Here is a 27,553-nt window from a genome sequence, read left to right as displayed (position 1 = left end):
TTGTTGTTACTTGTTTGGGGTTTTTTTTGGTTTTGGTTTGGTTTTGTTTTCATTTTTTTCCTCCTCACAAAACAAACCAAAAACAAAAAGCAATCTGTGCATTGATTGGGGGACTCTTACTAGAAGAGTACAATCTTCCTCCCCCAATAGAATGAGAAGAGCAAGAGCAATAGGCAGAGAAGAAGACGACGAATAGAAGCAGGAAGAGAACGAGAAGCAGAAGAGACGAGACGAAGAAGAGAAGTGAGAAGCGAGAGAAGAAGATCGACTCTCCTCTCCTCTCCTCCTCCTCTCCTCTCCTATCCTCTCCTCTCCTATCCTCTCCTCTCCTCTCCTCTCCTCTCCTCTCCTCTCCTCTCCTCTCCTCTCCTCTCCTCTCCTCTCTCCTCTCCATTGGCAAAGATTTTGGAAAATGAAAAGAGATTTGTTTCTGTCAACTGGTAGTCAACAAACTCCATTAAAATTTAATGAATGGGTATGTGTATGTGTTTAATTAAAACACCTAAATATTTATAATTAAAAGTACAAGAGGTAAAACTGATTTTAATAGTCATGTGACCTATTTTTATTAGAATACATAAAAAATCAACAAATGTCTCTTAGCTGTAGATCAGCACTCTTTTCACCCTCTTTTAAATTTTTAGCATTATAGCCCACCAATCCAGTGCAAATGATTTTTTTCTTTTCTCAAAATCGTTTATAGACTACAGGTTTAGCGCTGGCTTAGCTTCTCTTTTAATGGCTGAAATTGCAGAATATAATTATTTTTTTTTCATCCTAACTTGCTGACAATGCTGAAAGACCTCTAAAAAAATAAATACCCATTTTCTACGCATGTTGAAGATACAAGCCACATCCAGAAAATTTAACAGCAGTTTAGTCAATTTAACAAGATGTTATCAATTGCTATAAATGAACAAAAATTAAGACCTCCTCCAATTCAGTTTTTGAATCAGAATTGCATTTTTTACTCTACTCATTTTATTTACTCTTCCATAATATACATGAGCAGGAACTATAAGGACCTTCCACACATGTAGTTATTCATTCTGTAACAATTAACTTATTAAAAAACCTCTCCTTTCCACCCACAAAATCCTTTTAAAATACCAAAAGTAAATTTGTAATTTTTCTGTTGACTCTGTATAGTATTTTTAATCAAGTTAATGCAAGTTTTCTGCCCTTTGATACTCTAAAGCACTCAGTTTAATAAGGGAACCAGATCAGCTGTCATGTTTTCTTAGAGGAGTGACTTTGCCATACATTCGAAAATGGAAAGAAAACTTTCAAGTCATGAAAGTCTTCTAATTTGGCCTGTAAGGCTTAGCCCCCCCCTAATTTATATTGCTGGGGTTAGTTTCCTTTTTTAATAAAGTAGCATTTTTAAGGACTACTGTTTTCAAAGAACATATCATTAAAAAAAACCCACTGATAGTTATCATGTGTCTTATGGAACTATTAAGTGAAAACCGAACTCTGAACTTGTATTCATAATATTTTATCTCAATTTACATATACTATAGTCTAAAGTAAGACACCTCCAGTGCTTTATACTTTCTGCCCACTCCCCAGCAGGCACTTCTACCTGTATGTCTGAGTGGAGCTTATAAATCCTTGTTCTCTCAGTTTTATGTGGATATCAAAACTACTATGACAGATCACAACCATGCTTTTGAACCACATAGACAAGACACCTAGAGCAGAATAGTACAGACATTAGCTTTTGAAAATATGAGATGTAATCTGCTGACTACCATTTATAATATATTGGAATAAGACATTATAGAACACATGCAAAAACATTTTGAAATGTCTTAGACTTTTCAAAAGCCAGACTCGGTCTTTCAAGCATTTTCCTTCAGTCCTTTGAGCCTCTCTTAGGAAGAGAAAGAACTGCATAGGACTATTTCCTATTAAGTGCAGAGCTTTTTATTTGTGCATGAGAGTAGGGAAAAAAAGAAATGCTTTTCCTGTTGTGATCACATAATCTCCACTAAATGTCATATTATCCACATTTTTCAAGTGTCTTTTCTTCCTAAATCTCTGTCCCTGCCCTCCAATTCATCCTAATAAATTGTCACTGTTCAAATATAAGTAAAAAATTTTAGGTAGTGCAAGCTGTAAGAAAATGACAAACAGGTCACCTAGACTTAATTTTTCGTTTTTCCTTGTGGTGTCAGAGTAGCTCCTGAGAAAACTGAATTTACTTCTAAAAGTCTAGATATTAAATTAAAAAAATAAAAATGCATATCCAACCCACACAAAGGAATGAGCTATTTCTATTTAAATTAGCTTATCACAATGCATTTTTTGCCCTTTGCCTAGTTATTCATGAGTGACTTTTTGAATTCTGAACGCTAGCTCAAAATTTCAGAAAAACTAATGGAATTGTTTTGAAAGAACAAAACACCTGAAAATTCAAAATAGGATGTCAGCAACGCTCTGCCACAGCATGGAGGGGTGGCTGCTGGGCTGGAGGCTGTGTCCAGGCAGGAAGGGGCTCACTTTGGCCCCACAGGAGCAGCGGTCCCTGCTGCCTCCATCTCAGGGGATTGATTATTTTTGTGCTGCCTTCCTTCCCAAGGCTTGGCTTGCCCACTGGCTCTATCTGAGTTTTGCCCAGGGTGGGGTGGGTGGTTTGCAGGAGGACAGGAACAATGAGAGCAGTGTTTGTGGGGCGGCAGCGTGGCCCCTCAAAGGTACCTCCTGCTGCTGCACATCTCAGATGTGACACCAAGACCCAAAATGCATCGCTGGTTTGTACATTCATGGGGCAGGCTGGGCAAAGAGGTTTTGAGAGAGAATGGCCTGGGGCCACTGAAATCACAAACTGAGAGTCAAATTACTTTGGTGGTGGGGTTTTTTATAAGCTATTGTTAAGTTATTGGTAAATTATTTTCCCAATGGTTTGTTCCTGTTACCCCCCAGGATGGTTGGTTCTATCCCAGGTTTTCCCCTCCCTCTCCCAGTTCTCCATCACTCCCCAGACACACCTGTTGCTTTATTCACCTGATGTCAATGCCCCCAGACCCCTGCCCTTATTTCCAAAGGGTTCTCTGTCCATCCTAAGCCCTGCCTGGGTTTTCCCCATTTCCACGTGTCCTAAGGTAACTTTATGATGCTTGTATCCCCAATCGTCTGTTCTGTTTGTGCTGTATATTGAGTCCTGTGCCTTTAAGACTGGTTCTAAGAGCAAGGAGAAGCGCGGAGTTTGTTTTGAGAAAACTGCCTGACTCCGCCGAACACTCTTCTGCGGACTGCGGACGGGGTGTTCGGCGGAGGCTTGGAGAGACCGCAGGACAGAGATTTCTTTTGTTTTTAGTTAGTTTCAGCTAGCTAGGGCAGAGAAGTTCCCTGGACTGTTTTTTTCCCTTTTTCTTGGAACTGTTTAAACCTGCTCTGGACTGAAAACCCCGGGGAGCACTGGGGGCTGCACCTGCGGCCCACCGGGGCCTGGACCTCGGCATTTTCCAGCAGCGCCAGAGGGACTGGGACTGAGGAGACACTGAGAGAGAGCCGAGCTACACCCACAGCAAGGACTTTCTCAATTTGCCATCTCACTTCAGAAGGAGAGGTTTTATTGTTTCATACTATTCATTCTTTATACTTGTATACACTTCATTTGTTTAGTAAAATAGTTTTTCCACTTTTCTCCAAAGAGGTTTTTTTTTCCGGACCGGTTGGAGGGAGGGGCCACTTGGGTTTGCTTCCTTAGAGGGATCCTATTCAGGGGTTTTCCCCCAAATTTGTCCCAAAAAAGGACACCACGACACCCCATTGGTGCACGTGATGACTCCCCTTGCCTTTCTGATTGGCTGTCAGGCCGTGGGTCCCTCCTCTCTCTCCACATTTGTCCCTGATTGGTTGGAAAAATGTCACCTCCCCTTGAACCTCCCACGGTTAAAAGGGAATGTAAAGGCAGGCTTTTTCAGTTTTGGCTCCGGGATCCCATGGGGAATAAACATCTGAGAAGCACCTGGAAAAACCCTCTCTCTGTCCTTTGCTCTGATCCAAGACCCACCACATCTGAGAGCCGTAGAGAGCAGGCAGCTCTGCTCAGCACCGCCATCCGAGCCTGAGGAAAAGCGAGCAGGATGCGGCCACTCCTGGCCCGGGGCTGGGGTGTGCGAGCTAGCCAGGCAATCCAGGCCGTAGAGTCAAATTACCAACCCCAAAATACAAAGATAGGAACCTTTCAGTAAAAATGCAAAGAATCAGAGGGGGTAGCATGTTAGGACAGGTCCAGCATGGGATGCCATAAGGCAACTGGTGCTTGGGCTCTAGTGCCAGGCTCAAAGCTGTGGAGGAACCAGATGCTCATGGCAAGTTGCACTTCTCTCTTGGATGTGCATAGAAGGGACAAGGTTTCCTGGCAGAGCTCTACAACAAGAAAACAAAAATCACTTCTCTCCTCAGTTCTTTACAAACCTGGGCATCAAAGACTATTGATACCAACATTAAAAATGCCCTGTTAGAAGATATGTGTTAAGTACTGAACAGAAATAGGAGCTTAAAATAAATTTACCATCTCTACACTGAAGCACTGTAACCTACCTACTTTCTAATAAAATATTTATTCTCTTTACTGAAGTTCTCAAACTAAAACCTTAGTTTTCAAAGAAGACTCATTTTTCTTTATGTTTAAGTTGCATTGAATTGAGAATAGTGAAACATAAAAGGAAAGCTTCCAGTTGTCTTGTAGTCACAATCATCACTTTCAAATAAAGCACAGAATGAAAAAGAGAAACTTGGTGTTACATGTGAAGCACAGTTTATTCTAACTGCCAAAATTAATCAAAACAGCAATATTTTAATAAAAAAACTCCTATACTTATTTTGCACACTTCAACGAGCTTAAAAAATGCATGCTGTGATTCCAAGCTAAGAAAACTTAAGTACCATGAAAAATAATAACAGTAATGTTGATTTAGACATATCAAGGTAAAAGCAATGTATTTGATCAGACCAATTGGTATATTAAGCCCCTGAGATTTAAAGACAGCCTTGTACACCCAAAAGCTTGAGCTTGTTTTTTTCTTCCCCAGCTGTACATCTTGTTTAAAAAACAATATTTCTACTACAGATTTGTACTTCTCTGCTTTGAAAAGCTGACATGAATTTTTGCACTTGTTTGATAACAAGAAAATATGTAGAGCCAGCTTACCATTTCCAAAGGTTATAACCATAACAACTAGGAAACCTTAAAGTAGGATTCATGTGATTTAGATACTTAAATTATAAATCTACATTTGAGCTTGTCAACTAAAGCCCTTGGATAGTCAAAAGATGGAAGTGGAATTCTGTAAAACTGAGCTCATCTGATGTTCAACATCTTGCCATAAGGAGGATATCAGTCACGCCATGGAATTGCCAGGAAGAGCAGCCAGCTCATATGCCAGTGAGTGTTAATATTAAACTTAGGTGAGAGGAGTCTTACCTCTAGGAAAAAGAACTACACATACTCACCGTAAATAATCTTTCCACAACCTGAGTAAAATTGCACTGTGGGACTAGTGGCACCACAAGGGGCTTGTTAAGGGCTGGAAATGTTTGTTGTCGTATCGAGTGTCTGGAGAAATATAATCCTCTTGCTGAACATGGGAAGAATGCAGTGAGGTGAAACGGAATGATTTAGGAAAGGAGAAAACTCACAGGCATCTTTCTGCTCTAGCACTTCTGTCTTACTTTGTGTAAAGAATGTGGAGGAAATCCACTAGTTTATATCACTCTTCCGTCATGTTTTTATGAATTTATATCTAATATTTTTAAATTAATCCAGTTCTAGGTGTGAATATAATACTCCAAAGAAAAACTGCATCAAAGAAATGGAAAAATATCATTGCTGGTTCCAATTTCTTTTTCACATTCAAGCAATTATTGTATGTTATCAATTTCACACAGAAAAAAAAAGAAGAAAAAAACAAGCTGGTGAAATTGTTTTCCTAAATTAAGCTCTCAGATAAGTAAAGCATCAGAAATTAATTATTATACAGTTTTAATTTAGTAATTTCTATTCCCTTCAACATATCTTTAATTTTTGAACTTTTCAGATAAAGTATCCTAGAGTACAGAGTTATTTCTCTTGACTGTTAAATTTTAGCTCTGTTTTTCCAATAAGTCATCAGGTGTTTTGCCCAAATTTATTCCAGTAAGGACTGAAACAAACTGTTTACCAAAGTGAATAAACTGGGAGAAACTATAGTTTCAGACATTCAGAATTAAAATCTGTATTTTGTAGTATGTAGAAATAGATGGGCAGGTTTCCCTTTTTATATTATGATTAAAAAAAAAAAAAAGATAAATTTAATCTCTTGTTCATCTTGTTTTGAAGGGTAACTATGCAGCTACCATTCCATTTTGCCTGTTTATAAAGCATGAAGAAAGAATATTCAAATTACATTTAGAAATTTGTTTTGTTCATTAATTGAAAGAAATTGCATGACAAAATAACAAATAAAACATCAGGGTGATTTGCAGATCTGTTTGTTTGTTTGTTTGTTTTAAATGGTTTTCAATTTTTAAAATTATTATCAGTTTTGATCTTTCATAACTAGAAGGTCAAGAGATGAACTGTCAATTCTTTAAGTCAATGGGCAAATAGACAACATTCTCAGAGAAACTAAGATTTCAGTCTTGATTCACCCTTGTAATAGAATTCTAAGTAAAACTTGCTTCTTAAATTCAATAGGCACTGTTTTTCTATTGTTTACATACGATGATATTTTGGGTAATTAATTAATACTATGAGTCAACAGTGTAAAAAAAGCCGCCTTTTTCTTTTTTTTTTCTTTGAGGGGTGGTGAAGGGGAGATGACAGTTCTTCTAAGGATGTCAATACTCTTTAAAGTTACTCTTTTAATATAGAGAAATATGTATTAGATACCTTCTAAATGGTTTCGAGACTGCTATTCTGTTAACACACGTCCCCATGTGATATTGCTGCAGTTAAATTGAGGTATCTTTCCTTTTCTTCTGTAAACAAAAAATTTTCTGCTTCTAAAGACAATTGCAATGATTTCAGGTACATATATTGTCTGGAATTTCTCTCTGAACATATATATTACCAATATAATTTTGCTTAGTAGCTCTGAGTTTAGAACTTGCCTAAGCCATTTGAAAGACACTGAAAGAATAGAAAAAATTTTCTCCATTTTAAAGCTAAATATTCAGTTAGTCCAATTGTATATAGACTTTTTAAGAATGTGTACAGATTGTTTTTTAGAATGGGGGCAACACAAGGTCCATACGTTCTTGTATACGTTTTATACTCCGGTTTATTAAAGCACCATCCTGGAAGACTCCACTGTACATGTAAATTATCTAAAGCAGTAGAAGAAAAGCTTTGGAGATGCCAAATGCTCAGTTAGGACAGTATTGGTGGATTTAACATACTCTAGGGTAACGTAAATTAAAATGAAATCTTCTGATTCCATAGCAATAACGTGAAACATTAATATTCAATGTAATTTATCTACTTTTTAAAAGATTTTTTAACAAGCATCTTGGGTGCCTTAACAACAGATTTATTTAATTTTGTGAGATATTATTGAACTACAAGTTTATATGACTTTTATGTCTTTAGTAGTTACTAACACATTTTTGTGATAAATTTTTGTCTGCAAATTATTTCTCTCTGTAGAATGTAGTTCATCTTAAAAACCTCACTACATTAAACTGAAACATTATATACATAATGCAACAATCATCCTGGTAACAATATCCACTCACATTGATTTTTATTTCAATATTCTCATATGACTCATGAAGAAAGAGAAATTGACTCACACAAACAAACTTCCATTTTGGAAAGGTCATTTTCCCTTTTTATTCCCTCACCTGATGTAAAAAAACCAAATTTGTTCAGGCTTATTATTTTAACTTAGTCTTTAACCTCACACAAAAAGCCAAAATTGAAAAAACAAACTAACATCTTCATGAAAAAAAGGTACAAGTTTAAAAAGACATTATGTTTATAATAACACTTAGAAATAAGCAAAATTGCTGTAAATTTAACAACAGTATGCACAGTAATGCACTGCACTTCTTGCATAATATCTAATTTATTAATTTAAGTGGAATTCTTCATTTTTATTATGGACTAAGTTTTCTTCTATTTCTTACCAATTATTGATACAACGCCTAACTTTTACTGTCACCAGATTGTCCACACGGAGTACAGGACTCCAGCAAAGGTCATGACTGCATCATCAAACACTAGTGGCCACTTCCTGGACGACTTTTGGTGAATAACAGAAAAAGAGCAGTATCCTGTGCATGAAACAGAAGATTGTCCAGAATGATGAGCATATAAACACATCGCCCAAAGGGAAAAATTTATCTGTCGGGTCTTAATATAGGGAGAGAAAATTTTCCTTCTAAAGCCCAGAGAGTCTGTTTTATTGAATAAGTTTTGACCACCCTGCTTTGCCTACTTCTTTGAATTACTATTTAGAGGATCTTCTCTCTACTCTAACTATGACAGGAATAAGCTCTAATAATTAAAGCTGGTCTTTGTGAGCACTACAATTCAGCATATGACAAAGGAAGAAAGGTCAAAAGGTCACCAGCAGCAAGGTTGAAAATTAATCTGGAATTTTTTCTCTATTAAACATTTGCATCTCTTCTTTGGCTAGATTGCTGAAGCTGGATTTCTAATTCATCATTTCAATTTATAACATAGACATCATCTGCACTTCCTTTGAAGAAAAATACATAAAGCTTTGCTCATCACCATCTTCATATAAGGGTGGTTTTGAACAGCCCTCTAAACCTATTTACAATAAATATTTTAAATTAACATTTATATGTAATATTTTATCAAACATCAACATAAAGTTTTGATTATTATTACTCAAATACTCACAGGTAATTAATTAATTTAGACCCTTGTTTTCAGGCGTATTAAAATGATTGCACTATAAAAGAATATCACTCCTTTCTAATTTGCAAAAAAAAAATTCATCCCACTCTTCCACCATAAATTTGTTAAACCTACAGGATTTTATGCATTTTAAAATGGTAGTTTAGCATTTTGAACATGCTGCTTTCATAATAGGTCTATTGTTTGCTTTATATTTTATTAGTCTTTGCACAGAGTAATGGTAAATAGAGCTTCTATCTGAGTATGTTCTGGAATTCAATTAAATTAATGATGAACAAAAGGGATGAACATCAGCTCTAATAATTATTAGGATCAGCAGAAACAAGGAATCACTGGGTACATTCAGTATGGTTCATACCTGTCATTAACTTCAGAAACCAAGCAGAGTCTGTGCTAAAGCTCTAAATGCTTAGAAAACAACTCTCTTTGTTCTTTAATACTTTTCTTGCCTAGAACCTGCTAAAAATAAAGAGGAACATTCTTATGGTAGCATTCTGACGTATTGAATGAGAAAAAACAGCACACCTGGAAGAAACTGAAGCCAATTTTTTTTGGGGGGGGTGGGAAATGGTGAAAATTTTGTCTTATACAGTTAAAATGCAGTCCACTTAAAGCAGGCTATAACCTTCAAAGTATCTGTGTGTTGTGTGTGTCCCTTTCAGGTTTTGTTTGTTTGTTTGTTTGTTTGCTTTTTTGTTTTTATTCACAATATATGATGGCTAGCTGCATATAAAAGATCCACATTTTTGAGCTGTGAGGCTAGGTATATAATTTAATAATAATTATTTCTTCATACTATTTATTTTTATAGTGGTCTTTTTAGCTCTAAAAATACATACATAAATGTAGTCATTTAAGATTTCCCATTATGCTAATGAAGACTAAATCTGTCAGAAAGCAAGAGGCAAAACTTATTTGACATAACCCCAAACTTTAAGCAGCACTAAGAGCTGACTACAGCAACTACTGAATGAATCAGAATTGAATTGAATTGAATTGAATTGAATTGATCTTTTTGCCTAAAAAACCCTAAAAATGCAAAAAGTAATGGGTTGAAGATGGAAAAGAGTAAACTGGCATTTTGTTAAATTTGTTAAACCAAGCAGGCTGAATTTAAATAATAAGAAATTACTCTGTCAATTTATTAATCCTATAGCTTGATTGTAAACATGCTGGAATCTGTAAACCTAAAATTGTGCCCATTCCAGCAGGAGTGGGTTTCCAAGGGAACTTCTTGTTCTATTAGACAAGGTGTAATCATTGAATAAAGAAAACAAAGGGTAACTCTGAGGAAAGGCTTCAGGATTAAGAACTAATTGATTAGTTCTGATTCCATCTACAAGGTATGAGGTTTTCTTACTTTTGACAGAATGGTAAAAGTATTTTAATATTTCAAACTACAACAGAATAGGTAATGTTCCAACTGCAGGGCTGATGGGATCTGTTTGCTTTATGATATTCATGATGGAGAACCGTATGTTATTGCAGTGGGGATGGGTATATTCTCTCTCAGACATAGGCTGGGCTTCATTTGACCTGAAGAAAACCCTTCAAAAGCAGAAAGAGATTGCAAATGCCTTGGTACTATAAGTAAAAGAAGAATATTATTAAACCTATTATTTAAATAAATCACTGTAGGAAATTATTTTTGACCCATGTTGTGCACTGTGACTAAATTAACACTATACTTTTCTAATAGGATTCTTTCCCAATTAGAAACACATAATTAATTATTTCAGAGACAGCAGGTATGCCTTAATTAAAATTCCACATATAAAAGAAAACCTGCTAATCTGAAGTATAAAAGTCTACAAATGACTTTGTACATTGCAGGACATTTTAGAATGTTTAATTGCATGATCACAAACCAAAAAACCTACCAACTATGCTTTTTATGTGAATATTTTGATTAGCTACAAGAGAAAATAATCAGAGCATAATTTTTGTTTTGCAAAAATGGGAATCTCAGAACAATAAAGAAATTTATTCAAATTACTTAGACAATAATATTTTTTCAGTGTGAGATACAGATCCTAAAAAAAATGTAAAAGTTTACATCAATATCAAAGAAAAAAATACAAAACCAACCCAAAACAACAAATGAAAAAGTGAGCCCTGAAATAGTTGTTACTCTAAAGGTGTACTGTAAAGGTGTACCCAAGGTGGCATTGAGTGTCTATAATTTAAGCTAAGAAGGGGCAAATTTTTTTCTTATTTTTTAAAAGGAAAGGAAATAATCTTTTTTCCATGGCTTAGGGGTTTTCAACTGCTATACTTAGGTGAGATGGATACTGCCTATCAAGTGAGTTTGGTCTTTTTCAAAAAGTGTGTGAATTCCCTTCTTATTTTTCAGCTTTAATGATAAATCAGAATATGAGCCATACCATGTTTCGATATGAGGAACATCGATATTTAATGTGTAAAGGTTAGGCATGGAGTTTATAATAACAAGAATACACCAATATTGAGAAGAATGTGAATTACATCTATAGTTAGTAGCCTGTAGGAGCCACAGGTTTCCCTAAAGGAGACAGCAATTCTGACAAAACACACTGTGTGGGAAAAACATCCTTAAGTAGTGACTGTCCACAGTTGCCTGGAGAGAAGAGGCGGTGAGGAATAGGTGTAACAAAAATTAGTACTGTGAGTAAATCTATCTGCTTGTTCTGTTTATTCACATAATATTATAAAGATAATATGAAGACCCACGGTACTACTAAAGGAGTTTTCTAAGGTCATCCTTAAATCTGCTGGGGTTTGCAGAAGTGGAAATTTAATAGTTCCCTCCCTATGAATTCATTCATTTTTAGCACATCAAAATCAGCCAAGTCTCTTTCTGTCTGTCTAGTTAAACATTAAATACTGAACTCCTACCTACACTACAAGTGATGAATTACATTTTTTTTAACTATTCCTACAAATAGTAACATGAATCTAGTTTCAATACTTTTTTATTTTCTTTCTCTTTTCTGTCAGTCTGAGCCTGTTGAAATACTGCTGTGCAGTGGAGCACCAACCAAAGGGACAGAAGGGTTCACTTAAACATGCAGTAAATATGTACTTTTGAAATCCAGGTATCAAATATTGCAAAAGATAAGTGACATAATTCTGGTATAAATCACACACTTGAAAAATCTTTCTCTGCTTTCTTTATATCAGAGTCAACCAAACAGAGTATATGGATGTTTATTGTGAGGTTAATCACTCGACAGTAATTGCCTGTCTGTACTGACCAAATAAATCAATGCTATACAACAACAAAGAGATCTTGGTTATTGAGTTTAAATATACATGATTGATTACTTGAATCTCCCAAAACAACATAAACAATATGATTTCCAGACACATCCGACAGTGGAAAAATTGCATTCCCTAATTGGCTATAATTTCTGTTAATGTGGAGGGAAAATGGAGAGTGAAAGAGAAAAAAAAAAAAAAAAAAGTTTCACCAGTAAAGGAAACTGTTACACTTCAACCTAATGCTTAACATAACTGTGTTACTACTTGCTGCTGTGCCTCAGATTTATATATAAGATACAAAAAAATGATCAAGAGCAACCCACATAGTTATTCTGGAAGATTTGTCTCTTGGTTTACTAGATATTTTGAAGGCATAAGAACTTATACATGCAAGCCTCTTTGTCAGCCATATGGATCTAGATCACCTCTAATTTGCCAGGAAAATCCTCATTCTGCCTTCTTTTAGGAAATATACCATGAAATTACACCGCATTGCATAGATCATGATGCACTCCTGCCTCCCATTGTAATCCTATAATTGTAAAAGCTCATTTTTTACCTTACATATATGTTCAGCTATATGTTTTACATAATTGTAAAATGGACATAAGAGGTCTGGTGAGAAATTGAAAATTTATTGGACAATTCCTCAATATTGTTCTGCCATTGTGTACATTACTATTACAGTATATATTTTGTTTTCATTGATATTGGATTTTAAATATTGATATGGTGGTTTTAAAAGCAGATTATATTAAATTAATTTTATGCAATTGCTGTTTGCTGAATAATAGAGTTTATTCATGTTACATAATTGCTACATGGAACTTAATACTTCAAAACGTTTTTGAAGCCAAGACTAAATGGATTTAAAAAATAATCAGACTAATGTAAAATAGATGAATTGGTAACCACAGTGCATGACAATTGAGTTCAGGAAGTTCTTGAACTACAAACTAGAGAAAGTGGGGAGAGAATAACAGAGGAAAAATGCTCCTGTCCCTCCTCATGTGCTGCTCAAGCACCTGTCACACACCAGCAATGGTCTCACTGGGACAGAGCTATTGCTCTTGCATTGTGGCTACAGCTGCTCTCATGTCCAAAGACAATTAGAGCTTGTACCGTGGAGTTACTGCTACAGTGGTTTTTATGTCCCAAGTAATTTAGTCACATGTCAGAATATGATAGACATAATGTTTTTGAGGTTTTTTTTCCTGTAAGAGGTCAGGCTTTCTGAATTTACCTGTTCCGTGAAAGCACTTTCCATTCAAAAAAAAAAAAAAAAAAAAAAAAAAAAAAAAAAAAAAAAAAAACCACAAAAAAAAAAAAAAAAGCAAACACAAACAAAAAAAAAAACCAACCAAAAAAAAAAAAAAAAAAACCCCAACAAAAAAAAACAACAAAAAAAAAAACACACCACCCCAGAACTGTGCACAAGCTTTTGGAACAGAACAAAACTCAGACTTGTCAAGGTATTGCAGATATCACCATGAAGTATTCAGGACAGTTTTAATGTATCAACCATCCACACCTTGGCACACAGCAAAGCTGTATGCAAATAGTATGACTCAAAACAACTTGAACCACAATATCCAGTGGAGTTTTTTCTAAAGATAAGAGATAGAAAGAGCCTGTAATTACCTGTAACTGTCAACTCCGTAGTTCTTCTGACAACAAAGAATCCATATTTTAGCTCACAAGTGTAATTCCCAATGTCATCCTCTCTAACTTCCCGAATGACAAGAGTGTCCTTTTTAAACACAATACTTGATCTCCATGTCTTTGACTTGCACTCCTGTTTAAAGAGAATAGAAAACTTCAGGGATTGTTTTCTTAAGTTGAAATGGAGCACTGTGGACAATGATGCCCAAAGTCAAGGTGGCTAGGCAAGAGCCCAGGCTAATTCTAAATGTGTATAAACTGAATATGTAAAAATCCAGTCTGTTTATATGTTGGTTAAAACTAATTTTATCACCTGATTTGATACTATGCTTCCTTTGGTGGTTTTTTTTTGTTTTTGTTTTTGTTTTTTTTTTTTTACATTAGTTTGCTGAGTGGCTCATATTTAATTTACTTGTTTAGCATTACACTTATGTCTGCAATCTATGACTTTTATTTACCAGCAGCTCAGGCTGCAGGGGATAATTATTCTTTTTCTTTTAAATTCAATTAAAAAATATATGTAATTAAAAAATGTAGAGAAACAGAAGATGAGAATGAGGAGAAAAAAGGATGCTATATATGTTTCTAAAACCATCTTAAAATCAAAGTTCTCTGAATCTATGAAAGGTGCATTCTTAATCTAAAAAAGTATTTTATTACAGACACAAAATCCAAGATGAGAATAAACAAATAGTTGGCAACATTTCTTCTAGATATGCTATCTGTTAATTTGGATGTTATCTTTCTAGGCCACAAAATTTTACTTCTTAGGTAGCACAGTCTTGTATACCATAATTAATTCTACTGCACTGACCACAGGCAACACTACTTGCAAGAATTTGGCCCTTTCATAATGATGTAGCGAGAACTACACAATATTGAAATAAAGTTATTGATAAAAACAGTGAAATTATATTTGCAAATATAACCTCTAGTATATATAATGAAAGTGAAGTTTTGGTAGTACTTGCTGAATTTTATGCTGCAAAATTAACCTGTTTATTTAGGTAAAGCATACATAGATATCTCATACAGTTTACTATAGGAAGCATTTGAATTTCTCAATTAGTTCATTCCTTTCTACCATTGGTTCTGTTGTCTTCTTGACAAAATTAAGAACAGCCCAGGCTTCATAACACATTAAGATCAAGAGAATCATAAGAACATTGCATAATGTGTATTTGAAGATATAAATCTCTTGCATTCCTTACCTTATACCACAGAATTTCAGGTTCCCTAAATGGAAATAAAAAATCCTCAATTTCAGGACATGAGATTTCCTTGCTTTTGCTAAGTTCAGCTTTTTCAAAATATTTCATCTTCGAATTGTAGCAGAGCCCAGTGTCATTTTCACCCACTGTCAGCGAAATGGACACCTTCATACAATAAGTTGAGTTTCTGTAATGCAATAGAAATAGAAAGAAAAGTCTAATAAATTGGAACTCAAGCAACACACCAAGAGCCACATCAGCATTCATCAGCACTGAGTATGCCTCAAATTGGAAGTGGCAACATTTTACAGATGTTAATTAAAAAGAAACTTGTGATTAATTATAGAATGTAGGATGTTTCAATCTAAGGCACTACTAGTTTGTTGACCATAGCCTTTAATGCCCATACTCGCAGGACAAAATGTTCTGCATTACCTACAGACTTCATGAGCTTGTGTTCTCCCCTGAAACTTGTCACTACATTTGCTTCTGGATGTTGATAAGCAAGGCAGCCAGAGACTAGGGAACTTTGACTGCCTTCCCACATTCCACTGTGGGATTCAATCAGGCAAAAAGGCAAAATTGCTTGAAATGATTCTTTAGCTTTTTTCATTTGAGTTTCCAGGTGGGAAGCAAATGAGTATAAAAAGTTGAGTACTCCTCGGGAGCACACTGTGACGATGTAAGATTTCTCTCCTACTGTTCTGTAAATGCATTTTACCCCTGGCCTGCTGACAGAGGATCCTGCAGAGAGCACTGAGGAAACATTCACCTCCTTATCACCATTCTCATCCTCTGTGAGCTCATTGCTTATTTATAATGGACTTGTGTGTAGCAGACATGGCAGAATCTCAAAGATCAATTTCCTACTATCTGCTTCCTTTTTCTGTTCAATAAGAGGGGATAGAAATACTTAAGGATAAAGAATAAGAAAACTTAATTAAAGAATTCTAGTGTCCAATTTTCTACAGAAAATGTAACCCTATAAGTAATTATCAAATTAGAGAATAGTCTTGGAAATGTAAAGTTTTGAACTGAGTGACCCTTAGCTATCAATCTAATTCATGAACTTGTAGGGAAAACAAACACAAAATTATTTCCTCGTAAGGAAGAAGTAATTATAATCTGGTACCATGTTTGAGAATCTGGCTGTATAAAGCAAATAAAGTTGTTTAAGCTTTATGGAAATTAAAGAAAGGATCCACTGAATATGGATCACTCCTCCTGCATTTAAGCTGGTAAAGAGACAGTTCCCATTCTTACCTGTACATGCAACTGAAGCTCACTTACTTTTTAATGAATACTTTTACAGTAGTGTAAATTATGTTATTTCTCCATTAAGATGTTAACTTGGAAATTTTATTTGTTTGATTGTTTATAGTGTGTCTTGAAAATATCATAAAAAGTCACTTAATTCTATTTTTCCAAATTGGTAAAATGCTTTTCCTTTTTTTCCTGGAAGACTCATCCCTTGCAAACATGCTCTGAACAATTCATGAAACCCTGAGGTTTAAGAGTAAACTAACTAGATGAGAGTGTCCTATTATTGGATTACAGGGAGCAGTATATAGGGAGTTGTTTGGCTATACAATTTTCACATTTAAATATACTCTTTAATTCCTTCCTGTGTGTTTAAGCAGCATGTTTTGCTCATGTTATTGGATCTCTATCTAAATATTTCTAAAAGGACATGGCAGGGGAAAAAAAAAAAAAAAGGAGGAAACTTTACTGTCTTCCCAGTCCATGAAGAAGCAACGTTAGCAAAAAATTTTGCATAGGCATCCTTCAGTATTTGGAGTGAATTTTGCAAAAATTATGATTAAATGTTTTGATGTACTAAAGAACTCTGTTCTGCAACAGTGACAGTGTCAATTGCCAGAATTTCATCTGAGGCACATCCAAGTTTCCATCGCAACAGCAGATCCTTTAGCAGATGCAACTAAGGCTTCCTGCTCCATAAGAGAAGCATTTTGGAAATATTTCAGAATGTTAAAATTCATTGTTTGAAGTGGGTATTTCCAAACTGTGAGATACAAGGTACTGGAAATTTTTGAGTGGATTTTTTTCAGCTGAGTACCCTAACTTTTCTTTCAAAAGCTGAAAGTGTTACCAAAAAAACCTGCAGTTCCAGATGCCCACTGGTGACACAGACTTCCTTATTTCAATTCAAAATACTAACTGCACTGTCAGTCTGACTCATCTCATGCTCTGTGTCAGAAACCAAGGCTGTTGGGATGAAACAAAACTCAAAGAGGTGGGTACAGAAGGCAGAGCAATACAAAGAATATGAGGTTAGAAAACCAAGATAATGGGCTCACAGTACAGAGAGAGAGAAAGAAAATTAAATAGTCCCCAGGTAGGAATGAAGAAGAAGGGAGTGAGTTTGCTGATTACAGCTAGAGCATGAAGGATACAATTGATGTGAATCCTCTGAGACAACAGAAAAAGTACAGGCAGCAGAGCACTCTGGAGCATGCACATACTGCAGAGGGTCAAAAAATGCTCATGTGTTAGAAGTAAGAAAGTTTTCCATGTGTCTCTTACTAGATGGACCAGATAAGAAACAAATAAAACAAGCAAAACCCTTATGGCATGAGTTTAAGGGATTTTAAAAACTGGCATTATGTAAACTAACTGTGCTTTAGCTCACTTATCGCATGATACATTTGGGGTGTTCCTTTTGTTTGTTTGTCTTTGTTTTTTCCTGAACATGGGGATAAGAACAGGTGACAAATCACTGAATTAATTTTTCCCTAATCTACCAGTCACAAATGTTCACAAGTGTAAAATTAGCTAGAACATTTTTGTACATATAAGTGAAGGTTTTCATTTTCATCTGTTATTCAATAGATTTTCAAGTGCTAAAATAATGAGATCTAAAAGTACAAAATACAAAAACAGGAAGAAAAAATATGTTTGGTGGTTTTTGTCTAAGACAACAAACCAAATTAAATCAAATTTATCTTAAAGTTAAATGAACTTGTTAACGAGAAAAGGAGAAGAGGAGACACAAGGGGGAAAACAGATGAGAACACACACAGACCAAGAATATCTTCTCTTAACTTTAGCTTTTGCGAAAATCCCATCTACATTTAAAGGAGTTGCTTTGAGAATTAAGCACTTAAAGCATGGTTTCATTATAAATACATTTCTAAAATGGGCCAGGTGTGTTTATGCTTACAAAACTCTCCTTTTTTTCCCTCAGAAAAAGGCCTGTGGTAATTGTCAGTCTCCAGCCTCATCAGAGAGGGCTAAGTGATGTATTTATACAGCTCAGTACCATCCAGGCAGCATCCCTCATCATCCCTGTTCATGACAGAAGGGAAAGTGGGACTCTTCCTGCTACTTGTCCACTCCGGTGCTTTGCCATTTATCAGAGTAAACAAACTGGAGAGCAAACAGGAAGCCAGAAAATCTCTCTGATGTTTGTCCTCTTCATACAAAGTTGGAAAACAACTTTATTTCAGACTGAATTGGAAAAGTAACCTAATTTCCAACTCCTTCAGAACTGGACATTTAAAAGAAATTCTGAGAAAACTTTTCTTTGCAGTTTTATTTTAAATTTTAATAAGTAAACTTAGCCACTGATGTCCCTATCCACTTTCTCTAAATGGTCCACTGGATTTCTGCGGAAAACTTTTGTTGACTTCATTAATTAGTTTTTTCATGACTTTGCAGACACAATTTTGTCTTTTTTCAGTCCAAGTAACTTCTGTTACAGTTATTTGTATGCCTGAAAGCTGGAGAGAAAAGAATTCATTCATGACAGAAACAAAACCATGTTATTGATAATCTACTCGTGCTCTTGGCCTGTGGTTCCAAAGGCTCTTTGTGAGCTTGTAAACTTTCACACAAAAATGTTTAAAGCCTCCACATAGCAGCAGGGTTTTTTGAGGACAGGCCTGAGGCCTTGGGCACGTGGTGAGGGAGAAAGGCCAGGGTACCGTGGGGCAGCCAGGATTACGCTTGTGCACTCAGGTCCCCTTGGTGGCAGGATCTGATGGCCCCAGCAGGTCGCTGCCCCCCGCAATGGCTTTTGGAGCACTCATTCAGCACAGCAGTTCACAAACTTTATATGCAGGATTCCCTTTTATTGGATTTGGGTTTTGTTTGCTATTTGGGTCTGATTTTTTTTTTTTCCCCCCCCAAGCTCTGTAATGGCTGACTCCCACACTTGCTGGCTCTGATATCTGAAATCACAGATTGCCTTTTCCACAGAGCTGCAAGCGCCAACAGAGCTGCAAGCGCTGGGGCAGTGCTTCAGGCATGGGAAAAAGAGAAGAAAAGTAGAGGAAGATGGACAGGAGCTGGCTGGAATTTTTCTCTGTAACTTGGAAATTATCTCCTGCTTCCATACCCTGGGGGGCCAACCTAGTTTGGAAACTGCTTTTGACCTCAATTGAATTACATAAGTACTGATTTCTTCCCTCAAGGGTCACCTAATTATTGGCATGATACTGTGAAATAACCCAGTGCACAGGAGCCTCCAGGACTATTTGAATATCAATACTCCGCAAGATACGTGCTTCAATAGGTTTGAATTAGACACACCAGAAAATATTGTTTCGTTTTAATGCCCGTTTCCATCCTTGGAAGCCAAACCTTCACATTTTATCTTTTTCTGACACAAGTGGTACACTGCCATCCTGAGTTTCCCCTTCACTCCAAACCTGTCAAAAGAGAATGTCAAAATGCAAAATCTAACTGCATTAGAATAATGCATTCCTTGTGTAAGTGGATGCTAGTGACTGATGTGAAAGGCCTTTTATTAATGTTCTGAACAATAATCCCCCTTTACAAGGGGAATTTAATTTTTTCATCCTTATAATATCCTAAAGCTTATTTTTTGGGTAAACTAGAAAAAAGTGTAAATTTTTATGTTACTGATTTTCCTGTATAATCTCTGTCTTTTTTAAAGTCAAAGTGAAACTTATTTCTTTATGAGAACTGGAATCAATCTGATATTGATTCCCCCAGTTTAATAAAACTTCACTTTCTTAGTACAAAATAAACAAAATTATGACAGTAACCTTAATTATAAACTTGTACTGGCAAAATGGAAGTCAAAAATGCATAAAATTAACTAATTTCCCTAATTTCCCCATCAAACATTTTCTTTCACATTAAACCTTCCCTTCAGATACATGAAAAGAAAAAGGTCCATAATCTTACTGTATATGTACACAAAAATATTCCTATAATGTAAGTCTGTCTGCATTCCTACAGTATATGAATATAAATCTAAATAAATTTTATTTGAAATTAAAGATTTCTTACAGAGAAAGTGTGTCTATACATCTATATATACACGTCTATAAACCAGTCACATGGGTATGCTGGGGATTCCAACAATTGTAAAACTAATACTAGAGGTATGTGATTCAAGAAAGTTACTATATAGTAATTTTTAAAAGAATATTAATAGTATACCTATACGTTATTTAGTATGAGAAAATTTCAAATTTAAAAATAATTTTCTATTAAAATACTTGGTGTTGGAAATTCAGAGAATAGCACTTATGGATTTCAGGTAAAAATGTTACAAGTAGTTTAAAAGGATAGTAATAAATCAAAAAAAATCACATTTTACTGCACAGGGCATATAGGGTGAGTAAAATACGGATTGCCACTTTTCTGAATTTAATTGCAATTTGATACTTTAGTGCTATTTACAAATTTAGTGCTAAATTAGCTACTCATTTCAGTAAGACTACCCAGGTTCATTAAGTGAGGAAATTTTGGGCCAGTGAGTCATAAAGTGCTAGAATGGAGATGTGTCAGAATGATATTAAACATTTTCACTGCAGCAGATCAGTGTATATTCCTAGAGGAGACAGAAGTGTGAAGCGCTGTGCAAAAGTGTACCCTCACAGATGAAAACCCCTTTAGCTTTCAACAAACTGCAGTAGGGAGATAAGACCATAGCATGAAATGCCTCTAGGTACACTATGTCTTCATAATACAGGAGATGATGGCACTTGTATTTTTTTGGGAACCGAAGATCCTGAAGAAGAGTAATTTTTGTACCCATACTTAGCACTGTATTCCAGAATGGCAGAAATGCTTCTTTCAAAAATTACAAGCTCATAGAGGTATATTATTCCTCCCATTTCTTTCATTTATAAATGAAATGTTTGAGATCAGAAGGGAACTCAGGATGTCATCTTGTCCAACCCCCCTGATCAAGGACAGCCACTTAGATCTGCCTGCCCAGGAGCGTGTTCAGACTGCTTTTGACTATCGCCAAGGATGGAAACTCCACAACCTTCTTGGGCAACCTGTGCCAGGTTCAGTCGCCCTCATGGTGAAAAGTGTTTCCTGATGTTCAAATGGAATATTCTGTGCCCCAGTTTGTTCCCATTGCCTCTGGTACTGTCACCAGGCAACACTGAAAAGAGCTTGGTTCCATCCTGTTGGCACCCTCCCTTCAGAAATGTATGGCGAGATTCTCCTGTGCCTTCTCCAGGGTAAAGAGTCGCAGCTCTCTCAGCCTGTGCTCACAGCAGAGATGCTCCAGTTCCTTTATCACCTTCATGCTTCTTCATTGGACTCTCCCCATGTTTCTCTTGCACCAGCAAGTCCAGAATTGGACACTGTACTCCAGTGGTCTCACCACTGCTGAGTAAAGAGGAAGGGCCACCTCCCTTCGTGTGCTGGCAATACTTTGCCTAATGAGCACAGATCATCATTTGCCTTTTTTGTGGCAGGGGCACACTGTTGTTCACCAGAACCTCCAAGTCCTTTTCTTCAAAGTTGCATATATTTTTGTCCATGGAAAATCTGTTTACTCTGGTGGTTTTTCACTCACAGGGGATGGTGGGGAACCATTAAGCAAAAAAAAAAAACCAAAAAACTTTTTCCAAGTGTTATATAAAATGGACAGGAAAAAAAAAAAATAGAGTTGGTATGAGAATGACTAGAAAAATGCAGACTGTTTGAAGGTAGAGATCCTTAAAATTATGTCTACTGTATGGTGCACCAGAGCCTGCTTCAGCAGCTGTGCTTCTGTGTTCAGGAACAATTGAGTGTTAGAAGGTCGACAAATACTGGAATGTCTTTATCACCAAATCACCCCTTTTGCAAATGCAACTGGCCTTCTTTTACAGTACTAAAACTGAAAATTGAAAATGCAGTGCTGGTAAATGGCTTCTCCCTTGTTCTCTCTCTTTGCTTGATGAACTTGCACAGCTCTCAGATAAAGACAGATCCTGTCATTCAGTCTTAAATGCTAAGTTAGTTTTCCGTTCAGCTGTCGAGCATATGCATAAAGAATATCCCATGGAGGTGTCTGTCTTGTTTCTGAATGATTAGATATTCATCTCTTGCTAATTCTGCATGAGTGTTATTTTCTGAATAGAAAAGTTACACATTAACAGTAGATATGGACAGAGATATCCAAGAATTACAACATTTATTATAGATATTAGAAGAATGACATTTGCACATGAATAGGATTCCCTCAAAAATATCTCCATAACTCTTTCCCATATCTTGCCAGTAAAAATGGGAATACATAAGAAAAAATCACATTTAGTAGGTTCAAGGCTATTTCCTAGCATACTGATGACACTTTTCTATACTCCTGAAAATTCTCTAGTGGTATTTATTGACAATTCTGAATTTAAAAACCTAAATAATTCCAAAAATTATGACTCCTACATTTGAAAAAAAAAAAAAAAAACCAACAAAAAAAACCCCAAACAAAACCAAACCCCTCCACCCATAAAAGACCCAAACAATCCCCTCCCAAAAAGAAACCCAACCCCTACAGTTGTAGTTATACTTACACCTGCTTTCCTAAGAAGAAAACAATTCAAATATCAGTCAAATAACTCTTCCTTACCAGTTACAGGATTAAAAGGAAGACAGTAGTATGACATCTCAGTAAGAGTATTGCTGTGCGCTGATAGAGCCAGAACTCAAAAGAAAGTAGCAATTTTCTGCAGAAAAGTCAGTCTTTGGAAAAGCTGTTACTGCTGCTACTAAAGCAGAAATTTAGAAATGTGCAAGAATTTTTATTAAATTTATACAACTGAAGACCTCAGAGCAAGTCCTGAATTTCCAAAGGCGGCACGATTTGAAGGAATAAATCAATAAACAAAGGGATATAACACAATTTGGACTTGCCCTTCATTTGAGGGCCATAAAGGACACAGGAAACTTAGCTATTAACCATTTTTGACTGTGTTCATATGAACACCTTTACCTCCAAACAGTTTCCAAAATTGCCTTAGTGTGATCTGTAATGATACAATAACTATTTTTATTTCACTCTAATTTTAAGCTTTAAAATGTGATCCTGATACCCTTCAGGCTGTAGCTGAAGATCAGACTTATGGAAGCTCAGGCAATATAGACCAGTATTTGCAATATGTTCATATCAACAGCATCCCTGTTGACAAACACGGGTTAGCAAGAACTATCACCCACCCAAGCTACCAACTCTGCCCAGCGTTGAAAGTGTTCTCAGTCCAGCCTCTAGAGCTTCTATCCAGTTTGCATTTCTGTCTTAAATGTACTAAGCACCATCTTTACATCTGTACAGTCAAGGGAAATTGTAGAAAAATAATCATCTTTATAGAGAAGAAAAAAGAACTCAGTGAGCCATTTGAAGTAAATATTATTTGAGGCTCTTTGGAAATATTTTATTGAAGAGGTTGGGACAGCTAGAGGAACACACTCTTTGTTGTAAGGCTTTCAAAGCATGAGTTATGACTCCATGCTACAGAATTATTAATTCCTTTCTTCTACAGAATCCCCAAATAAACTAGTTCTTGTTTTCCTCAGCATAACCAGTGACAGAGCCTAAGTACAACACAACACATTTGAGAATTCAGCAGGGACTCAAGTTTCAAGTATATGGAAGTATACTATTATTTGTCCCATATTATTATCTACCATCAAGGTAAACAACTCTGATTTGACAAATTAAAAAATTTCAGGGGCATTGGATGCCCAAAGAAACAGAGCAAGAGGATAAGACACAGGCAGGTGCCAGACACTATAACTGTATATTTTCATTTCCAGATTTAGGTTTCAAGCTTGCTGCTACGTGTCATCCTCAGAAGCATGAATCACCCAGAACATTCAGACATGAAAATCCAGTCATATGAACAGCAGCAATATAAATGTATGAGAGCATTTCTACACAGAAGCTTTGAATAATTTCACTTAAATCAAACGTGCTTGTGTAAGTTATTTTAATTTCACTAAAATGAGGCTTGCTTTACACATTCTTATTCATATCTCAAAGACAAAAGGTAAACTGAACAAGTTTAAATACATTTCAGATAATTGAAAGTCATTTATTTTTCAGCTGGACTACGATGCAACATTTATGTGCCAGAGTCTTTAAACGCCTTTCAGCACAGATGCAGGAGGGACAGTAGCAGACACCTCTGTCTCAGACATATTTTTTCTTGGTGGTAGACTCACAGAAAAGTCCACTTCATTGTCAGAAATGCAGAATCTCCACTTTGGCTTGTCTGGCTGCTTCCTCCTATAGTAGGACGTGGCTTCCAGCTGGGCTGGTGCTGCCAGCTTAATCACCTGCTGTTCTTTGTCACCTAGCTTCACCTACAAATTCCCCACTATCTAAATATAGTAATAGCTGTATTAAAAAGTTTGATTCCATTTATAAATACATTTTGGCTCAAAATCCTGCCACCAGTTTTTACAATAGGTAGAGAATGAATGAATATATAAACTATTTATGAGTAGAAAACTTAACCTATATCATCCTTTATGTAGCACATTTTCTGGTTTCTATTTTTGTTTCTGCAGTCTATTTCAGTCACATCTTTTTTCATCATATTGGGAAAGAACAAAGAGAACCTGTGAATTCCAATATTGATTAAACACTTTGTCACATTTTTCATGGATGAATTAATATCCATTTGCAAGTATTTTAATATTCAGAGCAATTTGAATTAAATCACTCTTGACATTTGTTCAGAAACATGACTTCTCCTTATGCTCTGGATGTCTTTGTTAGAGTCAGGTGAACCTAGTAACCAGAGGGATGAGGAGAGGCTGCAGCACGTGCACCAGGTTCATCCAGCAGCCGGGCTAAGCACAGGTACCCCACAGGCGGGCACACATACACACACACGAGCTCACAGGGCTGCTCACACAGACACACAACCACATGTTGCTGTGTGTTATCTGTTTTCATACTGTATTTCATTTTTATATTGAGGTTTATGTTGTAATGGTTTCTTCTGTACTCCGCCATTCTCTTGGAAATTGTTATATCCAGAGGTTTGACCCTGCCCCCCTTCCCTGCCCATCCTCCCACATTCCTCCCTGTCCTCTCCTACAGGCCCTGTCTGTCACTCAGCTGTTCCTCCCAGCTTCTGGAGAGGTCAGGCAAAGGACGTCGAATGATAGGGCAGGAGCCGAGGAGATTCCTCTCTTTATGTTCCCATTGGTTTCTTTAAATGTCCCTCCAACTCTGTTCCACTCCCACCTTGTCCCTCACTGGGTGTTGGGTGGTCCCCTCCTTTATCCACTCCCCTGGATATAAGCCCGTACCACAAGGCTGGCAGCATGACTTGGTTCGAGCTGCGGTCTGAGGCAGAGGTTCAGACAGGATGGAACAAAGACTGAAACAAAGCCCTTGGATTCGCCCTCGGATCAAGTCTGGTTCCTCTCCTCCACCACCGACAGGGTCACTGTCTCTCGTGATAAGGGGAAAAGCCCTTTCACCGCTCCCCAGGTTCTTAGGACCCAGGGAAGTTTTCCTGTCTTGTCGCAGTCTCGAGCTAGCCCAGGCAAAACGGAGCCGGTAGCTCCGTGAGAGGCGAGCGACACCCACACAGATGCCCTGTGCTTGCTGAAATAATGAACTGCAGAGCTGACCCAGCCCAGTGCCTCCCCTCCAGCTGACCAAGCTGAGGTCAGCTAGTGGAATACACACATACACAAACACTCAGTGATGGTGCTTCCAGCAGCTGGCTTTAGCTTCTCGTCCCAGGAGCTGGCCCAGATCCACTGCTTGCCCCAGCTGCTGGCACTGGCACATGAGGTTTGTAGTTCCCACCAGCTGCTGGCCCTCAGAGAACTTAGCCTGCTCCCCAGCCAGGCCAGCTCAAGGCTCATTAACATGCACCAACCAGCACTTGCTTAGTGGAGGCAACACACACACACGGTGAACTGAAATGCCCTTTAATGACATGATGGGACAAACTATATAGCTCAAACGAGTACCTTTCATCACCATATTTACGCCAAACAGCCTTTTTATCTCCTTTTCCTACTACCCTCTTGCCTTTTATATTATACTCCACTTCTTTCCCTCACATTAATCTCTCTTAAACCTCTGGTCCTTCCCCTAAACAAGATCCATGCACCCTCAGAATCACTTCAAAAGATCATTCAGCAATATTTTTTACATAAACAGAATATGCTTTTTCTCCCTGCATCCCATAGGAAACCCCACACACTCTTCAGTCCGAAGGCCTTTCCAGGAGGGAACATCTCCAAGTGATTGGGTTGTTTTCTGCTTACAGGTTGTGGGGATTTATAACCCATCTCTGCTCTGTAACCCCCCATTGAGCCTTTGTGTTTTCCACAATCATCTTTAGGCACTAGAGTGTGACTAACTTGGCACTATGTGTGTGATAGCAGACAAGGTGTCAGTATATTCTTTTTAAAACAAAGACCATGAGCCAGTTCTCAAAGACCATACAGGGTAACATTCTTGACAAGTTACTGATTTTTTTTCCCAGTAACCCTTGTTTTTCTAGCTGGGTCTTTCCTTGCCTCTCTTTATAAATGCTCTCTTCTGCTCACTTAGTTGCTCTCTGGGCAAAGATCCCATCAGGTTTCTGTCTAACACTATTTTTTTACAAAGTGTTCACTGTCCTTTCTTTGCTATTTAAGCTAAAGAATTCAAAATCACAGTTTGTTGTAGCAAAAGCAGTCATTTTGTGAGTGTAATCGTAACTACTTTTGAACGCTTCATATTCTGTTAATACTGTTTCCTAATGATTTTCTGAAACTTTTTATAATCCAAAGCAAAGGCATGCAAAATATCTCATCAGTCTCTGCATCTTCCTAAAAATTTGAAATACAAGTTATACTTTGTTAAACTTCAGTCTTACAGCAGTATTTCTTCTACCAGGTTTTTCTCTGAAGGTTTAATTTCCTTTTATCTATCATTTTTAACCCCATTCTAATATATTTCAGCCATGATTTTGTCTACACTATGTAAGCATTATGTTTACATCAGTATATAAATAATTCTAAACATATAATGTACCAATATAACTTCCTTAAATCCTAAATATTCTCAAACCTCTTTCCTTTTTTTTATGTGTGTGTGTGTTCAAGAAAAAAACAGAAGTATTTATCTCCTAAGCAAACCCATTTTGGAGCTATTACAAACAAAAGAAATATAAAATATTATCAAAAATGCCAGATAAAATTTCAGGATTATTATAATTGTCACCAAAAAAAACGTTCTGTGAAGAGGGACTGAAAGCACACAAAAATCAGAAAAGTCTTTTTCTGTCTGAGCCACTAAGGAGTTGTTTGTTTTTTAAAAGAGCTTGTTATG

The 27,553-nt window shown here is 36.6% G+C and overlaps 1 protein-coding gene across 1 annotated transcript in view; it reads right to left on the bottom strand.

Moving 5' to 3' along the window:
* IL1RAPL1 (interleukin 1 receptor accessory protein like 1) overlaps positions 1–27,553 on the bottom strand; it is a 385,087-nt gene that overhangs the window by 257,383 nt on the left and 100,151 nt on the right. The window contains exons 4-5 of the mRNA XM_058419303.1: positions 14,995–15,181; positions 13,763–13,916 (exon numbers count right to left, since the gene is read on the bottom strand). Coding sequence (XP_058275286.1) covers positions 13,763–13,916; positions 14,995–15,181 — 341 coding nt within the window. The remainder of the gene's footprint in view (positions 1–13,762; positions 13,917–14,994; positions 15,182–27,553) is intronic.

Source organism: Hirundo rustica, chromosome 2 (assembly GCF_015227805.2).
Source record: "Hirundo rustica isolate bHirRus1 chromosome 2, bHirRus1.pri.v3, whole genome shotgun sequence".
Lineage (NCBI taxonomy): Eukaryota > Metazoa > Chordata > Aves > Passeriformes > Hirundinidae > Hirundo > Hirundo rustica.
The sequence above is the reverse complement of the archived record's forward strand: the minus strand, read 5'-3'. Positions and strand labels throughout refer to the sequence as shown.